Source organism: Thamnophis elegans, chromosome 1 (genome assembly GCF_009769535.1).
Source record: "Thamnophis elegans isolate rThaEle1 chromosome 1, rThaEle1.pri, whole genome shotgun sequence".
NCBI lineage: Eukaryota > Metazoa > Chordata > Lepidosauria > Squamata > Colubridae > Thamnophis > Thamnophis elegans.
Genome location: NC_045541.1, coordinates 74,316,813 through 74,337,635, shown reverse-complemented (window position 1 = coordinate 74,337,635; position 20,823 = coordinate 74,316,813). Strand labels below are relative to the sequence as shown.

Genomic DNA, 20,823 nt, shown 5'->3' with positions numbered 1-20,823 from the left:
GCTCTCTTTTAATCTCATCGGTAAGATAGGAAGACTTTATTTCTATTTCTTTGCTGCAATTAACATCAGTCACAATTTAGATTAAAAGAAGGAGGTGCTTCTTTTGGCCTGTTCCTGAAAACGCTCAGGCGAAATGAACCTTCCTCCTGCTCCGCTGGCTGGTCCTCTCCCTCCCCTCCCCTGGGTGCGTGAGAGGTTTCTGAGCAGAATGATTAAGTCTGCAGTGTTCTGCTGAGGAGGTAGACCTTTTAATCTTTGTAAGGAAGTACTGTAAACAAGGTCCATTCACAAGATGACTTCCTGCCCTACAAATCCTTTCACCATTTCCATCAGCAGCTGCAATCAACTATATTTACAGTAGATTTCTCCTTTCATCCACTTCCCCTTCAGGGAAGCAAAAGCTGAAAATGTTCAGAGACAAATCAAAGGGAAACAATTTGTGAAGCTACTATCCACAGAGCAACCATGCTTCTCTCTCTCTCTCTCCCTCTCTCTCCCCCTTCCTCTCCCATACACCACCCTGTAGACCTTTGCCACTGAGTTTGTTAATAACCCCCAACCTCCTTGCAACTGTCTTTCCTATACAATGCTCAAGTGGAGCATTAATCTATTGAAGACTCCAGGGCCCGGTGTACTGTGTGATACAAGATGAAACTTCTTCCATTCTGTTTCCTCTAGTGTCTCCAACTGCTTGACAATAGTTTGGTGCCTAGAAAATGCAGAATTACCCCAGAGAACCCAGCAAACGTTTACCGTGAAGCAAAGATTAAATGTTCATAATTTATCAATAGCAGGTCAGATTGCAATGGGAAATATCTTCTCTACGTATCCACAAGGCAACAGTGCAGGATTTATCAGTGTAGAGATTCCAAAATTGTTTAGTGACATCAAAGTTACAGCTGCACTGAAAAAGTAACTTCACAACTGTTGTAGCGTCCCCGTGATCATGTGATGCTCTTTGGCAACTCTCACACCTGGATTCCAATGAACAGAGTCAATGGAGGAGTTGCCAATAAAACTGCAAGTTGCAGTCATGTGGTATTTTGCTTAATGACTCTGGGTGACATGATTAATGCCTGCAATGGAAATTAGTTTGTAAAGCCATTGCAGCCATGCGATTTCTTGTTGGACAACTGCACCACTCAGTGACAGATTGCTGGTCCCAATTGTGGTCTATAAAAAAGGTTTACCTGTACTAGTGCGTATGTATAAATTTATTGAAATGGGATACAGAATGGAAACCAATTTTAAAAAATTCATGATAAAGTGGATGAAGAACTTCAAAGAGATAATCACAGAAGAATAATGGGAACCGTTATGGAAAAACTCATTAAAATTCACTCTACGCTATATGTCATAAAATGTTTTATAAAATTTGGCATATTTCAATTCCCTGGGATCATAAGTTCCAAAATGTAAGCATATTCTGTAAATTAGCCAATTTGAGATATCTGGGTTCAAACAATGCATTGTTACAGGAACAAGTGTTTTAGTAGTATATAGACAAATAGCATTAGGGTTCATGGTTTTGACATCTTGTCTGGTCTATCTCAAAGGCCTGATGATATTATAGGGAAACTGGCTTCTATTTGGCTGGCTTTGCTTCTTGAGAACGGTAGTACCTCTCTACCTGTCTATTCTTGTACCCATTGGTCACATTTGGATTTCTAGACATTCCACAGCAAATTCAATGGTTCACACAAAATTCATATTAGAAAACTTCTATTGTGTGTTACAGGGAAGAACCATTGCCATACGGAGTTTTAGCCAATAATTTCCTGCTTCAGTGGGAATACTATGGCCCATTTGTCAAAAATACAGCTCAGGAATAGAGTGATTTGTAGTCTGCCAAAACATTGGGAAAACATGGGGCTCTATGCCAGTCGAAGTAGATTAAACAAGAATGTTTCAATCAGATCATCTGAGGATTTTCCCATTGAGGTGACTAACTTCTTTCAAAGCATTATTTATTCATTTATGGACTCTCAAACACCCATCTTTCAGGAACTTTAAACTTTTTGTTTCCCCAGCAACCATGGTATGTGTAAATTGTCAAAGGATTGCATTATATAACCCAGCAGGAACTGACTCTTTTCTCTCTGAATCAATGGGTGCATTTCTCAGCTAGGGTGATAAATAAATGTGCTAAAAATCAAATGGCTTCTATCTCCTCTGAAGTCCTTGACAGTTCCCCCAAATTTCATGTCTTCTGGAAGCTGTCAAAGAGAACCGCACTGCAGCAGAGGCCTTGTATGCACAATCAGAAGTATGCAAAGTGACAGAACCAATGTGGTGCGGAATTAAGACATGCAGGGTGCCAGACAAAGCAATGGCACACACATACCAGGGCGTTAGATTAAATTTCACTGTTGTGGTACTGCACAATACCTTTTCCTGTGTATATTATAATAATTAATTCAGATGGAATTAAACCATCTCTAATAACCACCCTAGCTCTTAAAGCCTTCTGATTTGATATTTTATCATAATGTAGACAGAAACACACAGAGAGTTGGTAGTTTTGTACCAGGAACTGTAGCAATAGCAATAGCACTTATATACTGCTTCATAGTGCTTTATGTAAGTGGTTTTACATAGTCAGCATATTGTCCCCAACAAGCTGGGTCCTCATTTTACCGATCTCAGAAAGATGGAAGGCTGAGTCAACCTTGAGCCGGTCAAGATCGAGCTTCTGGCTGTGGGAAGAATTAGTCTGCAATATTGCATTCTAACCATTGCACCATCATGGCTCTGTAACATGGTTATTCATAACACATTTTGGTGGAGGAACTTTCAAAGCCTAACTTCAGCAAGCCGTCTACCAAAATCGTATGGGATCGCAAAGCACCTTGCCCTTTCACACAGAAATTAACCCCACTACATTCAATTTGACTTTATCTCAGGTAGAGTACACTAGAATAAACTTTCATCATTAAAAAAATACTCTTGGAAAGTAGCTGATGAAGGGCATATGGGAAGAAGAAGAAGTAGAAGAAGGAACAGGCTCATATGTCAACAATTGAATATTATGGAATTCAAGGCTAGCAGCAGGTTTCTTTCCTTTAATACAAACACAAATGCTTCTTCATCCACACTACTGTGGGTCTTATTTAGAATTTAGGAAGCTGAGCCTATAACTTTTGGATCTGTTCTTTCTCTAAATGAAAATCTAGGAGGACAGTCTTTAGCATTTCTACTGCAAATGTGGGGGTATGGGAATCCCCCCCCCCCATATCATCTCTTCAGGCTTCTGGAGTTTTCTTCCTCCTGTCAAAAATGCAGACAATGTTGCAGCCTCATGTCTACCCTATCTTCAAAAAGTGAGGGATAGTTTTGCCACACATCCCACACTATTTTTTTTCTCTTGTAAAGGGAAGTTCAACAACGAAAAAGCAGGGGAGGCTCTGAATGAAGGAGCCTCCCACTCCTGGCCAGGAATGAACCCTCTTCTCTCTTAGTTTTCAACCACAAATCCAGAGAGCAGCCCCCAAACTACTCAAAACTGCTGTATAAAAGTACAGAGAATTGTAAGAAGAGTCCAGCCAGTGGATAAATAAGGTAACGGCTCCACTTGCACATATCTGCTAGTCGTTCCCAACTCTAGGGGGCGGCGCTCATCTCCGTTAACACGGTTACCTTCCCACCAAAGGCAGTTCCTATTTTTCTACTTGCATTTTTACGTGCTTTCGAACTGCTAGGTTGGCAGAAGCTGGGACAAACAGAGAGCTCATTCCGTTATGTGGTGCTAGGGATTTGAACTGCTGAACTGCTGGCCTTTCTGATCGACAAGCTCAGCGTCTTAGCCACTGAGCCATCGTGTCCCTATTGATGAGTAGAAGAGGCCAAAGTCTAAGATGGAGACTTAAAAGTATATTTGCATTTCCCAGTGATAAATGTCATCCTCTTCTGCATACTATCATTAAAGGAGGACACAGAGTGGCTGAAGAGACCTGCAGTAAAGAGGAGTGATGATGAGTAAAGATGAGACCATATCATGCAAGTGGGTTGGGTCAGGTTGGGTTTTTTTCTCCTGGCTTGTGGAATTTAACTTTCTTGAGTGTCCTCACTACAGAAAGGTGGAACGCAAACCAAAATTTCAACAACAGCAAAGAGAATCTGCAGCCACACTTGCAATCCGCTGTGCAAATTTGGATTGATTTGGCTATTTTAGCAAGCACCGATACAAATAGAAGACTTTGCTATGTTGAATTAATACCGACACAGAAACACAACGTAGAATTCATGAAGCACAAAAGTAGCCAAGAACCGATGAACATTTTTTAATTGGTTTACAAGACGAAGAAGACAGAAAGAAGAACTCAACTAGAAATGTAGACAGCCAAGCAAAGTGAATTCCAAAGTTGGACTGATATTATCCCAGGATGTGTTCTTTATCAGAGAGGCTGGCATAACATACCAGAAAGAGGATGTGATTACCATTTAGGACTTTTACCAATAATGAAGCAGAGTAATTTTTGCATAATGTGGACTGTTTTTAGATGGGGAATGGTCTACAAATGTCGCTCATTTTCTTAAAAGTCCAGTGTTTAAAATAATAGCAGCTAATGAGTCTTTATTACTACTCAGGGGAGACTGAGGAGACGGTAAGTAATGGCTGTGAATTATGAATACAGTAATAGATTAGTGTAGAACATAAATAAAGAAAACTTTCTAGCAACTAAAGCAACTATGACATATTTATCAAATCATTTTGTATTTTATGTGCTTTTGGAACCTGCAATCCTATTATTTAGTAAAAGAACTTATTGTGTGTGTGTGTGTGTGTGTGTGTGTGTGTGTGTGTGTGTGTGTGTGAACTCTCCTTCACAAAGCCAATTCCCAGGAGGAACTGTATTTATATATGAATTGCACATACATTAGAATTAGGAAGCTTGCCAAATATCCAAATTACTGCTGCTAGAATCTTTCCTACTGGATGGGCTAAAAATGCTGGGAACTGTGATTTAACACCGTTCCAGGGACAAACAAGATCCCTATCTCCTATTCCTTTTTGCAAGTTATACTGCCTTGGGTGGTTGGCAAAAATTAGTATCAGTACCAGTGTAGCATCCAGGTTTTGATGATATGATAAAAAGCTCCCTTGAAAAGATCTGAAGACTTCCCCAACAGTCAGAACTGCAGAAGATTCTTGGATGAGAAGCGAAATGTTGTCAAAGAACATCAACGAAGTCCAGTTGCATTTTGGAAAAAGCACCTTTGGGACACCTGGATGATCTGGATGATTGAGAATATCCATAGAGGTCTATAGCCCTTTTTTTCAAACTTGGTAACTTTAAGATGTATGGTCTTCAACTCCCAGAAATTTTTAGTCAGCAGTACTAACTAAACCATTCTACTCTGAACCCAGATGGTGTGTGCACCAACCAGTTTAAAGCAAGCTTTTCAAAATTGGAAATTGCTCACTGTAATGTGAGCAGCATTGGAAACTTGCGAGTAAGGTTGCGTGAGGAAAACCTGGAGGGCAAAATTTTTGCTTTTTTAATAAGTCAAAATGGATATTGTGTAATGGGAAATTTTAAAGCTGAAATTTTAAATTTCAAATAACTTGGATTAAAGAATGGTCTGCAGAACTGACTTTGCAAATCTCTTCAAAGCAAAGCATCTGCTACATGTACTAATGATTGAAAAGACTTAGTTATCAGAGACAGTTAAGTCTCCTTTCTTGCCCTGTAGGGCCTTCTCTTTCACTGAATACTTTTAACAAGATTTTGTGTCCACTTGTTCAACTGAACCAATGTGCAGAGAATGAGATCTGTTTTGAGAACAGCAAGTTTCTATGGCAAAATCAGACTGTTTCAGGTTGGCTTCCAGGAATGCCTGGCTTCTCACTCAACGATCTGACAACAGCAACTTTCTATGCTTGTTTAGTTTAGTTTAAATTATGTCTTAACTGTGTTCAATGACTCTCACTCCCTAGTAAGCCTGATTTTTTCTTCAATTCGAAGAGTTATTTTCAGTTGTTTACCCAGTCATCTGGAGCTAAGTTCATTTGTTTGTTGCAAATGCCAATAAAATAAAAAATATCAGGCTCATTGCCTGCAACTAAAAGCAAATGGGAAATAACATTTTGCAATACAGTATATTGGTTGAAAGCTGGATGTTTCTGTATCTAAACTAACTCTTCTTATCTCCTGCTGGCCAATAGACATTTGCCTAGTCACGTTGTGGTTTAAGATGGCATTCAGCTATTCCAACCCTGCTGCATGTGTTCCTATGTTCTTATATATCAATATGAACTAAGAAGCTGAATTATTTTTTAAAATAATCTTGAAACCCAGAGTTAAAATCATGAAAATGATAAAATTGTAAAATGATCAGAATCACAACATAGCCTACATTATTACATCTAACAGCAAACCCATTGCAGAAATGATATTATGAAAAAGAGAGTGTTTTTTATAATTTGGTGCCACCACCAGCTACTACGTGCTGCAACTCAGCACTGATTCAAACCAGAATCCTAAGAGCTGATTCAAATGTTGTCAACTCTACTACTCACTTCTTCTTACATTGGAGTTTTAGTTTTTAATTTTGGGACTCTCTACTATAATCTATTTGGACGTAAATAGCCACTCTGCAGTGGCAACATAACTACATAAATTATTTAAGAAGCTAGTTCCCAAATATACCCTCCCCGGTGCGCTCTGTTTTCCTGCCATGCCAACATCACTTTGATAAGATTGAGCATGAATGTGTGCCACAATAAAGCTATCCCACATGCAGTGGTGTGAGCATTGGTTTCTGCCCTGAACCCTGTAATATTAAGTCCAAATCTTGACAACAGCGAAAATAGCTTTGCTGCAGGCATACAGGCCTAATGCACAAGGGTCTCTTCAGCACTCCAGGTGAAGAATACCTCAGTTAGGGTAAAGTCTTAGTGAAAAATACTGTCAGTCCTAATTTCAGAAAGTTAAAAGACTGGTGTGTCCTAGAAACATTTTTCTTACAGTGCCCTCAATCAGTCAGCTGTATTGCTAGTGAAGCGGACATGAAGGGATAGCAATGCAGCCTATTTAAAACCTAGGGAAAGTGAGGCAACATGCGAAGATATCCAGAGATCCCACTGCAAAGGTGTTTGTTTAAATGAATCTCATTATTCAGCCAAGGGCAAAGAGATTCACAATCAATATGTGTTTGTTATCCTTCGGCTCATAAGAAAATCCTTTCCTGAAGCATCAGTTAGGATAGAGAGAGAAGAAATATAACATCTACAAAAGCCTACATTTCATTTCCCAATGTTGTTGAGCAGTCCACCTATCAGTTTTCTAACTTTAATGGGAAAAACCTGCATATTATGATGAATTCTACCATGGTGTTTAAGAAGTAGGCATGTGCATCTTGTAGCTCCATGTACATAAAGGCCAAGAGTAATTTCTGATTCAGAAAAATCTGCATCACTCTGCTAAGCCATAAATTAGTGCCTATGACCTACAGTCGCGATACATATGTGAACCTGCTTCACATATTTATTTAGTTTAAGGTGGTAAGAGCTATTATAAATGATTAACTGTCATTTGGTGTATTCACTTATCACGTTTGCTAGGATTTACTGCTTGTCAAAAATTAACTCAAAACCTCCATCTGGTCTCTTCCTGATAATGGCTTTTTAAAAGTTTTGCATGCAGTCTATCAGTGACTTCTACTCAGGGAAAGAATGAAGAGAAACACAGAGCCATTCAGGCTTGTTAGCAACAATATAATGGTAGCCAGAAAAAGGCAATACTGTAGTTAATCAAAGAGCTACACCAAATAGTGGGATGAACTTTCAGTTATTGGTAAATCACGATAAAGGAAATTAAATGAAATGAATGAGATCTGTAACTGAGGATCTGTAAGTGGTAAGATTGGCTGTAGGGTTCTTATCATGATGGCCCAAAGGACACCTGAATGCTGGAGAACATTAAACAATTTTTTAAAACAAACCTCTGAATATCGTAGCCGCCTCCACATTATTACTTGGAACAATGTGCATGTAGCCCAAGTCAGCCAGGAAAAGGAAAGTGGAGAAATTCATTTCTACTGTCAATCTAAGTTTCTCAACATATGTATTTGGGAAAACCCTGTTTAGTCCATGTTTTAAGACCTAGCATCTCCTTTGTAAGTCACAATACCATTCCTTATGCCTCAACAGATCTGACTGGAAATTGTTACAATAATTCAGCTTTAACATGTATTTTAACGTAGGAATGTGAAAAGACTAAATAATTCTAATCTCGAATGTTACAAAAGTCTGATGTATTTGGTCAAATATGTCCAACCTGATTGTTTTTTGCAATCACAATCTAAAAAACAGCATTATCAACTTACTATCTAGCCCAAATAAACACAAAAGGCTGTATTTTTTTAATTTGCTTCTAAGCAGATTCTGACAACATTGGCAGGCAAAATAGAATTGAAAGGAGCTTGCCAAATTTAATCAAATCAGTTCAGGCCTTTAAAAGCAATGGTCCTTTAAACTCTGGATTAGAAAAGACTGTAGACGAAAACAGAATAAAACACTCTTATTAAGTGAAGCACTAAGTTAAATGAGATATATCATGCCAAAAAAACCTCTGCTTAATGCAGCAAGCTAAAATCACTAACAGCCAGCCTAGTATAAGAAGAATTGCTAGAGTTTTCCGACCAAAACAAGAAGGACCCTTTAGCCAAAATCCTATTAAAAACAGTCTGGTCCCATCTTGGGACAATATTGAGAATTGAGTGGGCTGGTTTTGTTCACCTGATTATTAAATGGACTCATATTTGGAGACCCAAAATCCAATCACTGAAATTCAATCACTACTTCTTTAGGTTCAACTTCAAACCAAATGCTGGTTGCAGAGCATGATGAAACGGTAGGTAGACAAAAAGGAATGTAAAAAGGTCTCTAATTATCAGTTGCTTCAATAGTGTGCTGAGGTCTGGCAATCACAGCTTCAATCTAATGGAAATTCCCCAGATATCAAATCCCTGCAGGGGATTCTGGGACTATTCTGGAACACATCACAGAGCTCGTAGCACAGGATTTTGGGATTGAAGTGATTTTGAAGTAAACAGTTACAGTATTAACATGGAAAGAACAATCAATGCCAGGTATGGCAGAACAGATTAAAAGGGCTGCAGTAACCTGCAGACGAATTCAAGGCACCGTGGGAGAAGACACTTCCCATTTACTATATTCCTTCGTGTCCAAGGAAAGCATTTTTGTTCATAACTCCATCCAAAAGCAGCAGAACCCTAAATGGGACCAGAACTTTGTGGAGATCTAGATTCAAATGAAGGTCAAAGTGGAATGATTCCATTTCATATCAGATATCCCCAAATTATTCCTCTTTGCCTCTGGTTTCAAGGATTGCTTGGATCTAATGAACCTCTCCAACATCTGAATGTAACTGGAACCAACAGGTTGGATCAATAACCAAAAGGATGGATCCTGCCATGGAACTGGATAAAGGAAAAATTGGCCAGCTGAACTTTAGATCATTATCTGCTGTATCATTTGATGACTCTGAGGCACGCAACAACTAGCAGTACAAGCCTGTTTAGCAAATGTGTCAAATTATATGGCTTTTATAATCTCTTGATCTATGACAATTCATGCAAACAAAAATAAACCAGTGATGCACTATGTGTGAGTGTGTGTGCATATAGGGGCTGTAACTTTCAGTTCATTCAATAATTTGGGGGAAATTATTTCATGGAAAAATCTTTCCAAACAAAAAACTGAGAATTCAATGAAGCTGCATCAGCCAAGTGTTGTGATAAAAACTGTGAGTGTATTTGCTTAACCTTATCTGTTCTGCTTAGGAATGAAACTCCTCTATGAACATGTTGTATAATCCTAATTTTGCAGTATGTTTCAATACATTTTGATTTATGATTCTATACACCACCATAGATAAACAACATGTAAGTTTTAAGCAGTTAAGGGCAGCTAATATAAAACTAATTTTAATATGGAATAGCAAAATAATCATACCGCACTATACCAGTTGCAATTATGTATTATTTTTAAAATATAAACACAAGCAAAAGTTTGTTTAATAAAGTAACATCAAATTAATCAAAATCAAGCCAGAGCCACTTCTACTTGCATTGACCATGTGTAATGCGGTGTGATTCTTTTAGAAACCATTCATGCATTTCACCATATGTGGAAGAATATTAGAAGTGCTCTTGGCAACTCCTGGAATTCCCAGGTAGCTTAACTTTCGTTATGTTGTAATCCCAATGCAACTGGGGGGAGTCAGATTGAAAAAAGGCTATGCAACCATTCACATCTGAGCCTTTGGCTACAACACATTTGATTAGTAAACAGTGTATTTACTGCCAGCAGTGGAAGACATTCTGATGCTGCCAATACATGAGAGCAAATTTGGGATTATGGGTAGTTCTCATTTAACAATGCTCATTGGGATCAGGATTTTCATCACTAAGCAATGCAGTCATTAGACAAAACATCACATGGCCTCATCATTTATTGATAGCAGTTTCAGTAGTCTTGGTTGTGATAGTTACGTCAGGACGTATCATTGCTAGGTGAGAATGGGACCTCACACTTCTTCTCTGCCATGGTCGCTTCCTCACTTGCCTAACTCTCCTCAACTTTCTCTTTTTTAATATATAAATATAGTGCGTCTTTCTTTCCAGAAGTGGTGGAGTGCAGAGCAGCCAAAACAGCTGAGATGAAGGGGATTTCTTAAAATTGTAATTGTAAATGCAAGGTGTGCTGCCAAGCACCTGAAGTTTGGTCATGTGATCATGGGGGGGGGGCACTAAAACAGCCATAACTTCAAGGACCAGCCATAAATACCATTAGTTCAAAGTTATAACTTTGATTCGTTGCTAAACAAACAATCATTAAGTGAGGACTAGCTGTATAAAGGATTTAATACTTTATGACAGTGTTTCTCAACCTTGGCCAACTTGAAGTCCGGTGGACTTCAACTCCCAGAATTCCCCAGCCAGCTGGGAGTTGAAGTCCACAGGACTTCAAGTTGGCCAAGATTGAGAAGCACTGCTTTATGATATACTTCTGAAATGTTTCAGCAGGTGCAGCATGCAGCTAACTTTGTTTGGGGCTGGAAATTAAGCAGGGTCAGGGTTAATTATAATTTGGAACACCCACAAGGGTTTTGCTGAATTAGTAGTTGGATAGGAAATCTGCAGGAATAGAGATTACAGAGAAAATATAAGAAGGCAGTGGCAATGTAAACTACAGGCATTGTGTTCAACAGACAAACAATAAAGATAAATTATCTGTCTTGAAGAAAGTCAAATCAATTCAACATTAAAAGATCTGCCCAGATTTTGGAATTAAATGTAATTGATGGCAAAAATCTATCCTAAGATGAAACCATTTATCCAGCTAAATATATTTATATCATGCATCATCTTCCAGATTAAACACTTGTACGCATGACTGAAAAAGCCTTGTATAATGCAGTCTGGGGAATTGTTAGCCACCAACTATGAGCAGTGGAGAAACTTACCCTAGAAATGCCAACAATCTGCTCATCTGGAAGTAAACTGATGCGCACAAAACAGGATTCAAAATTAACATCTTCCTTCTCCATCAGATCTTTTCCCTGCAGCAAGGTGACGTACAGGGTATTCGAATTCACATTGTATTCCATATTAACTTCAATTTGTCCCACTGTGAACTCCTGGCCAAAGTTATTTCCAATGGAGGAGACAGAAGTTAGAGAGTCAGTGGAGATTGATTTTCTCAATGGCCCATAAGGAGTTAGCTCGAGGTCTTTGTTCATTAGCTCCAAGGTGCCCAACTCATTAATATTTTCAAAGGCATCGTCCGTTTTCAAGCTTTGTTTGCAGACAGGAAATATTCTTTCTCCTGCCTTTCGGAGATTGCTTGCTGCCCTCTGCAAACGATAAGAAGAAGAAAACAGAAAACTAGTCAGACACCATAGTTAACCTGAACTTCAGCATGCTAAATGTAGAACATAATAATTTATAAACATAGGCTGGCAGAAAGAAAATGTTCATATCAAAATAGACAAAAATATTTCATATATCATGAAAATAAGTTTCCACATTGTGAAAAACTGACATCCCCATCCAGAAAATGTTTCCTTATTTAAAATGAGATATTATTTCAGTGCAAAGGAACATTGAAGAAAATTACAGCTGAATTAAAAGTTGGGTCTTCCAGATGTTTATTGCATAGCTGTTTGTCACTTCAAGCATTACAACTACTTTTTAGGAAGTGCTACTGGCATTACATCAGTATCATCACAAATAACAATGGCAAGAGATTAACTACATTATTGGTACTTGGAGTGCTGTCTATTTCATTAATAGTTCTGGTCCTGCGGAAGGATCAAAGGACCGATGGTGGTTCTCAAGTCTAATTTATTTTTAAAATTGTGTGAACAATGTGGGCTTGTCTTTTTGGGGTAAGCATAAAGGTATGGAAAAGTTAGTTTCCATGGGCCTCTGAATTCAGAAAAGAACAAATACCATGATGGTGTCTTAAATATTGAATATATATTAATGTTTGTCTTTGCAGGCATGACACAGTTGCATTTTCTTCATGGTTGCCTACATTTGTTTTTTCTCTGAATTTTCAGGCCACACACATTTATTTTCTGTTTTCAATTCTGACGCCAGTTTTATTCCTTCCATTTCTTTGTGGTGCACATTACCTTTATGGACTGCATATAATCCTATCAATATTTATGTAGAGATCTATATACTCTTTTGAAAAAAATGATTCTAAATTTAAGTTCTAGAGGAGAAAACAAGTGAGAGTCTTCAGAAAATGTACCTGGAAGAGAAACTCTGTCTATGCAACGTTGTTTAAACTGTGCCTGAAACTGTGCAGTCTATAGATAATGCTTTATTGAGAGTCAGATTGCTGCAAATAGCTCAGTTCTGTCTACATTAAATAGCAGCAGTTCATCAGAGACTATGGTCTTCCCAGATCTATCCTGAGAATGACAGGAACTGAAATGGAAATCCTCCAAATTCATAATTTACTGTTAGACTACAACTCTTTCTAAGTGCTTCTTAATTTAATTCAAAAATCACTGACATCTATTCTCCAGGTAACTTTTACACAATGCAAAATTAAATTCTGACTCCAAAATACCACTCTTCCTTCAGACACCTGCACATACTGTATATAGGCAGGCAATCTTCACTTTGTTACCTAATGTAAAATCAGAATTATGGCTTCACCTTTTTAAACTCTCATCTGTGATGCACTACATTAATTCTAACCAAGATCAATAATCCTACATACACAACCTCAGGTTTCCCGTTGTTTGCCAATGTTAACAACTCTATCAAAGGCTTCAAAACCGTATCTAATCCCTGCATCCTGCCGTGCCGTGTCTTCCTACCAGTCTTCCCTGCTTGCCTATGCTTTGGATATGAAAATAAAACGTTTGTTATACATTCATCAGCCAAACAACTAGGGGGAGGGGGGGAGCCAAAATTGTATTTTGTAAGGAAATGTGTTATCTTACAAACATTCCCACAAGCCTATTCCCAGAGGACTGTGTAATCTATTTTATAAATGTATTCCAAAAGAAAATATAGGACAAATTGTTCTCAAGCAAACAGGAATATTTAATATTAACATTTAGGGAACCTTTTAGTTCTTTGACTGGATTTTACCTTCCCAGAACAACTTTCATTTTAAGATGGATTCTGAATTGCCGACTTCTTGGGTGAAATTTGGGACTTCTGGCTTCTCTCTCTTCCCCACCCCCCCATTATTTGCTTTTCTAACATCCTGCCTGAATAAAAATTCCAAAGCTTCTCCAATAGTTTTAAGACATTTTGGCTCACTCTAGTAAAACAAAAATATTCAACTATGAATTTTGGGTGAGTGGGGTTGTGAAAAGGGTCTATGGAGTAACATAGCTGTAATACTTGTTAGGCATTTATGAGAAAACATCCAACAGAAATCTGACCATGACCATTGGCTTGTTTCACTGAATTCAAGCCTACATTCTGTTGGAGGCTTTGGAAAGGAGATTGTTGAATGGCCAGAAAAAAACAGTTAGAATTCACCAAACGTCTTGATCAAATCTCAATTGATCATTGCTAGAGAGACTTAAATTGTTCCCTCTGCTTAAGATCTTACTGAATTACTTTAATTTCTTTTTATTTTTTCTATGTAAAAAACTTGGTTCACCGACAAATGAACGCACAACAAACTTCGGCGAGAAAACCGCGATGTTGAAATCGCGCCCACAACAGCGCGCTGACAATAGCGCGCCAATAAAACCATGCCATCAACAAATAACGCAAAAACAACGTAATAACCCTATCCCTAACCCTTACCTTAACCTTAATCACGCTTTTGTGGGCGCGCTTTTGTTGGCGTGCTGTTGTGGGTGCGATTTTGACATCGCGGTTTTCTCACCGCGGTTTCGTCGGGGCGCATTTGTCGGGTCACGAAAAAACTTAGAGAAGTTCTTTTTTTCTTTTCTTTTTCTTTCTTTTGTGTGTGTTTGTGTATGTGTGTGTGAATATAGGTACATTACAAAGAGCAGGATCTTTTCTATCATGGGACTTCTACTAGTTAGAAACCAGTTGGGTAAACATTGAAGGTTTTTTTTTTTAAATAGAACTTTATTGAAGTTTTAAAAACAAGAGTAAATATTGATACAAGCCAAAATACAGCAACAAGGAAAAAAGGAAGCAATAGAAGGGATAAAGTGGAAAACAAAGCAGAAAAATAGTCAAGAAAGAAAAAAAGATATAAAGAGGTGGCTTCTGATCTTTACAGCAATTATTAAATACAATTGCAAATTTACTTCTTTCTCTAAAGTTAGATCATGACTGTTCCTTCTATAATATATCCTATCTAATAGTCAAAAGCTCAGATCTTTGGTTCTTTTTTTTTGTACAAAAAGTCCATAAGATGTTTCCAGTCAGTAAAAATATTAACATTTCTCTAATCAAATAGGTTGATTTGGGAGTCAACGTTGAGTATTTTTTAAGGCTTTCACCAATTTAAAAGTGCATTGTTTTATTCTGCATTAGAATAGCTTTTTGTGTTTTATTGGATTACTCGTACTATTGTGTTCCATTTATAACAAGCCTTGAGTTTGCGCTTGACATGAATCTTGCCAAGTTTCAATACATTAGGGGATGGTGAGTGAGATACAAAATATAGCACAAAGCTGACTTGCTCAGGCTTTCTCCTTGAAAAAAATCTCTTTCCTGCCCCCTAATTTTTTCATGATACAATTATCCAGAGGTGAGTTCCTATCGGTTCAGTCGAGTAGGTAGTAACTCAGCCTGCCATGCCCTCAAACAGGTTCTCTCGGTGACGCCGTAGGCGCGGCCATCTTGTTGTTTGCTTCTGCACATGCGCAGAAGCATTTTTTAGTACTGCGCATGCTCACATAGCGTGTATCAAGCGCATGTGCAGTACATCACTGAGCGAACCAGCAGTAGCAGCAGCCGGAACCCACTACTGCAATTATCCCATCAAAGGCAAATGGTTGGGGGAAGGTGGATTTAAGAAAAGCAAAAAGGAAAAAAAAAACTTTAACAATCCATCCCACCCATTGTTTCAATACATTTAAATTTCCCTCAGGTGCTATCACCACTACTATTGCAAATTTTACCTCTTTAATTTGGTGGAAGAATGTTTTAACCAATTCAGTATTATCTCCAAATTTTTATTTAAGATAACTAAGCATTTATAAGCAATTAAACAAATCAGCAAATGAAGAGGGCTGTGGCTGAGGAACTAGAGTCCTTATGAGTCTCTTCTGCCTGTATTAGATAACAGCTGAGTTTTAAAGCCTCTACATTTTCTATTGATTTCTTACATTTATATATTGCCAACCTGGCCAGTGCACATTGCATTTCCCAGGCAAAAACCAAGGATTCAGAATGTAATAGCTACAATATAAAAAAGGAGGGGGGGGAGAGAAGGGAGAAAAACAAATTAAGTCATAATCACAGAGATGAGGAAGAGGAAGGGCCAAATGGCAGATTGCTTCAACCTTTGCCACTAGTGCTAGACTTTGTGCCCTTCACCACCATAGCTATGGTGGTGCAGTGGTTAGAATGCAGTATTGCAGACTGACTCTACCCATTGCCAGGAGTTTGATCCTGACCAGCTCAAGGTTGACTCAGACTTCCATCCTTCTGAGGGCAGTAAAATGAGGACCCAGCTTATTGGGAACAATATGCTGATGTTGTAAACTAATCAGAGAGTGCTGTAAAACACTGCAGTATATAAATCTAAGTGCTATGGCTATATTTTCAAGATTCTTTTCTTAAACCTACCCCAGTCGTTTTAGTTTTGTTATAATCACCACCTTCTTAACTTGCAATATTCAAGACAAAATTAAGAGTTGGATGTTCATTAAATGATGTTTGATGACATGCAAAGAGGATGGATAGATGTGGCAAAAGGTGGGGTTCTTAACACAATTAATTGCTCCTTACCTTTTGTTTGATTTGAGAATATGTGGACCCATACTTTTGTTCTAGGTATCTGTAGTCATAGTTTGGAAATGGAGAAGGTGCAGGATAGCCACCCGATTTCCATAACTTCCATAAGTTTACTCCAGCTATTCCCAGGAGAGCAAGAGCACCAGTAATATAGACACCTATTTCCCACCCAGATGGATTTCTTATGACTGGAAGAAAACAAAATTCTTATCAGAAGAAAGCAGCCACCAGAGCCTTTCATCTTGCAGAAATATTATGTCAACAGTACAAATATGCCTTTTATGTGATTAATGCTGTTGGAAAAAATAGGAAATTGATATGCCAAAACTGCAAGGAGATTTTTTTTCTTGAAAACCGTTGTAAAGTAGCTGGAATATATGGCAAAGCACAAATATGTTTTTATTTTTAAAACTGAATGACAGCATCATTATGTAGGCATATACTGTATTCAGCAAAATGTAAATAGCTTAATAATTTCTATTAAGAATCACTGTAACAAATTCTAAAATACACTTGCTGTTTTAATCTTTGCAAACCATTTTTCAGGCTATCAATTTTTAAAATTGACCAATGTCTCCTTAGTTTCTTTTCTACAAGATTTTGAATCTTTTTTTCTGTTCCGTTTCCCTATTTGTCTGGACCTACACATGAACAACATTTTTCTTTTCAGCTTCATGCTTTAGGTTTCATATTGCTTCCCTTAATTATGAAATCTGTGAAAAAGTACACTCACAATCAGTGCTATGCCAAAGGCTAATAGCATAACCATAACAACATACAACTTCTCTGCATATCTAAATCGGGGGTGGGCAACTACGGCCCTTTATGACCTGTGGACTTCAATTCCCAGAGTTTCTGAGCCAGCATGTCTGGCTGAGGAATTCTAGAAGTTGAAGAATGCAGGTGGTAAAGGGGCCATAGGTGCCCATCCCTGATTGAAATCTTTGTTTGTTTTGGAATCCCCTCCCCCCAATTCCCAGCAACCTTCCTGAAAATGAGACCTGGAAGTTCTTATGACTGCAACCTAACAATATGCGTGTGGATGATAAAAAGGGGAGGTGAAGTCAAGAAATAAATGTCTAAAAATTATTTCAAAGGTTCTGGAAGAATGACAGGTTTATAATTTCTTTCAAAAATGTGTAATCTAATATGCCCACCTATTCTCCCCACACAGGTAATCCTCACTTAATGACCAGTCAATGACCATTTGAGATTACAATAGCTTCAGAAAGGGTAATTTATGGCCAGTTTGTTAAGAATTCATAATACTCACCCCTGAGATGCTGGTCAACAATGTCACGATCCATGGTGACTACTTCAAATTACACCAGTTACCTGCAAGAACAACAAACAGAAGCCAAGACAAAGAGATTATGGTACTGTCATCATGAAGGATTGTCTGAAAGCACAGAAGGCTTGCCTTATATGTAGGGTCATTTAAGGCACTAATCTTTTTTCTGGTTGGCTCCATACTTCTTCCACAGTTATTAAATGTCATTCCACCACAATTTGTCACATATCTATGTGCAAGCATCCCTTGTGTTAGGTAAGCTACCCGTTGGGAGAGCGAGTACATTCAGTGAAGCGTTGTGACAGTTGTGTTGGAGAACACACAAACCAGCATACAGAGACACTGCAGTTTAAATAGACTTTTACTTTCAATGAAATAGAGGTATCAGAGTCCACCAAACAGTCCATGTCATACACAGATAAGTCAGTCAGTCATCAATGTCTTTCAGTTAAGGGATAATCCAAATAACATAGTCCAGTATCATATAATCAGTTCAGTATTCAAAGTTTGCTAACTGTTGCAGAAACTTACAATAGGTCACGGCACTTCCAGATCAGCCCAGCATCCAACAAAAGAGAGCAAACTGTCATTCTGGCTCCCTCTTATGGCCAATTGAGGAAAACAGCAACCAATCACATTTTACAGTATGATTTAAAGAAACAGGTATAGCATTGTTATATGATTTATATATTGCCAATCCAACTGTTAGATTATATTCCTAACACCTTGTAAATTTGAATTCCTTTTTCTTCCTGAGAAACATAATCCTCTAATGCTACTTTGGGTACAGCAGGGCCAAGAGAGGCCTTTGCTCCTACCTTTGATTTATGCATCATCCCATTAAGGTGATGGGAAGATGTGAACCGTGATATTCATACAGTATTATTTCGTCATCCCGTTATGCTACTAGCACTTATGCTACATAACCCGTTATGTATAGCACTTCTACACAGAAGCTTATCTTCATTACTATAAAGACTCCTTATGTGAAACAACACTTGGTATGAGGATCATTTCACTTCTATTATCACTACAAGATCTCTATTATTGTTAAGCTACCATAAAGCCAAAAGTGCCTCACTTCTCCAGTTCTAGAATTCTAAACAAAGCAAATATTATTAGCTTCCAATCTAGCAGAAATACAGGGGACCTTTAATCAAATAACATGTATAGCATTGCAGCTTTAGTCAAACCAATCCACTATGTTTATAGAAACCTGAGATAGTCAAATGGCTGCTAACCTTGTTTCTAGACAAGTTACCGACCCTTTAATAGATGTACGAGGGTCAACACTTCAAAGATTGCAGCTTTCCCAAACATGAGCTGGAAGAAAATTGATTTTTGTCAACCATGGCAGGTATTATAAATCTGTGCCAGAAAAAAACAAAGAAGTGTAACAGGGAACCCTACTGGTTAATAGCTAGGTTGATTAATCTGCATCTTGCGAGCATTTAAAATTCTGCTGTAGACAAGACTATTATGGATCAGTTGCTGCTGAGAATTCAAACTACAGAGATTTCATTTCACACAGTCAGCCTTATGTTAAACACTTCAAGCTGATTGTAATCAAACAGTGAAAGCCATTGGGGATAAGGAAAGATTCAATGTCATAGTTAAAACCTGTAGGCTGATTCCCTTGGGGAAGGTTCTAGCTTTTTTTTTTTTTTTTTTTAAACCAAGCTTAAAATAAAGAAAATCTTGGAGGAAGAGTAAAAAAATGTGTGTATTATTTTAAGTTTCTAATTTTTAATGCTCTTCAAAGTTTCTTTCCTTACACTAATATGGAACATTTATACTGGCAACTGTGGCAATCATATTAATTAAGTCTTGCAAACCTGTATTATAAAGCTTTTTTCAAGCAGCAGTAGTGTCTTGAAATGCTGATAGACAAATATATTTAAAATCTCAATTCTGTTCTGGGGATTATGTGTGGTAAGATTTTAAAGTGTCCTTTGGTGTCTTTGCATGAGTCATTGGTACATGATGTTTTGTGGCAATATTTCATTAAGATTTGATTTTCAAATAAGGTATTTGGGATTAGAAGTCAAAGACTGCTGAAACTTTGCAAAAGCATTTTAAGCAAACCTGCCAATGGGAAAGGTCCATTTATGTTACATTCCTGAATGTTCCACTATTTACTGGTAAGGAATCACAACATTATTCATTTCATGTCAGCTAATGAACTGTTGGATAAAGATTTGCATGAAATCATCCTGTTTACTGATAATCTTTTGAGTAGTTTGCAGTGTTTAACACCAATAATTTCCATAAAGATTTGTTTAAATCAAGTGTTAAATGATCAACTGCCATATCTTGGGAAAAGAGTGTCCAAACATTTCTGATTCTCAATAGGCTGTGATGTTTACATGTACTACTGTATGTCTGTGTATAGTATACATACAGTTTCCCAGGCTGCTTCACATATGCTTATCACGGAACAGCAGAGACTTCATAGCAGTAGCTGAATATCATGATACAATCCTGAATGTGAGACTCCATACATAGGAAATCTCTCATGGAAGACAGTAGGCCAAATATGATCAGCCAATCAGACAAGTATATTTCAGGACCATGGACAGCTCTACATATCAACCTGCTGCAGCAAATCCTGGCATTCAACTGAGCCTCTCTCTTTCTGATGGGAGCCAAGCATAGTCTTTGAGCCTCCTGTCAGTTTGTAGCTGCTTGAAATGTCAACGCATATTGGCAAGAAGACATTCAGATAAATCTTGATTAGGGGCTCAATATGGTTTGTCTCTCTCTCAAGAAGTAGTTCAATTTTGGTGTTACAATGTTTTGGATCTACTACTTTTATAGTCTGCACTTCTAAGTCACGTCATTTGTCTCGCTCCTCTACTTTGGAATTAAAATTATGTCACTATTTAAGGTTAGACTCAAGCCATCAATGTGCCCATTCCCTTCTTCAAAAGAAATAACCTTTGAAATTCAAGTAAAAGATATTTAAGTACAAATCTATGTTTCAGTTTACACAACAAAAAAATATCTTTTTACATAACAGTCAATTTTATGTTAACCATAAAGATTACAGTATTAAAAAGTAGTAGGAGACAGTGGAAATTCTTCTA

At 37.8% G+C, this 20,823-nt stretch overlaps 1 protein-coding gene across 1 annotated transcript in view; it reads right to left on the bottom strand.

Moving 5' to 3' along the window:
• Nucleotides 1–17,783, bottom strand: part of SYT12 (synaptotagmin 12) — a 30,759-nt gene extending 12,976 nt beyond the window's left edge. The window contains exons 1-3 of the mRNA XM_032225894.1: nucleotides 17,720–17,783; nucleotides 16,441–16,634; nucleotides 11,493–11,882 (exon numbers count right to left, since the gene is read on the bottom strand). Coding sequence (XP_032081785.1) covers nucleotides 11,493–11,882; nucleotides 16,441–16,634; nucleotides 17,720–17,753 — 618 coding nt within the window. The 5' untranslated portion in view covers nucleotides 17,754–17,783. The remainder of the gene's footprint in view (nucleotides 1–11,492; nucleotides 11,883–16,440; nucleotides 16,635–17,719) is intronic.
• Between the last annotated feature and the right edge of the window lie 3,040 nt (nucleotides 17,784–20,823).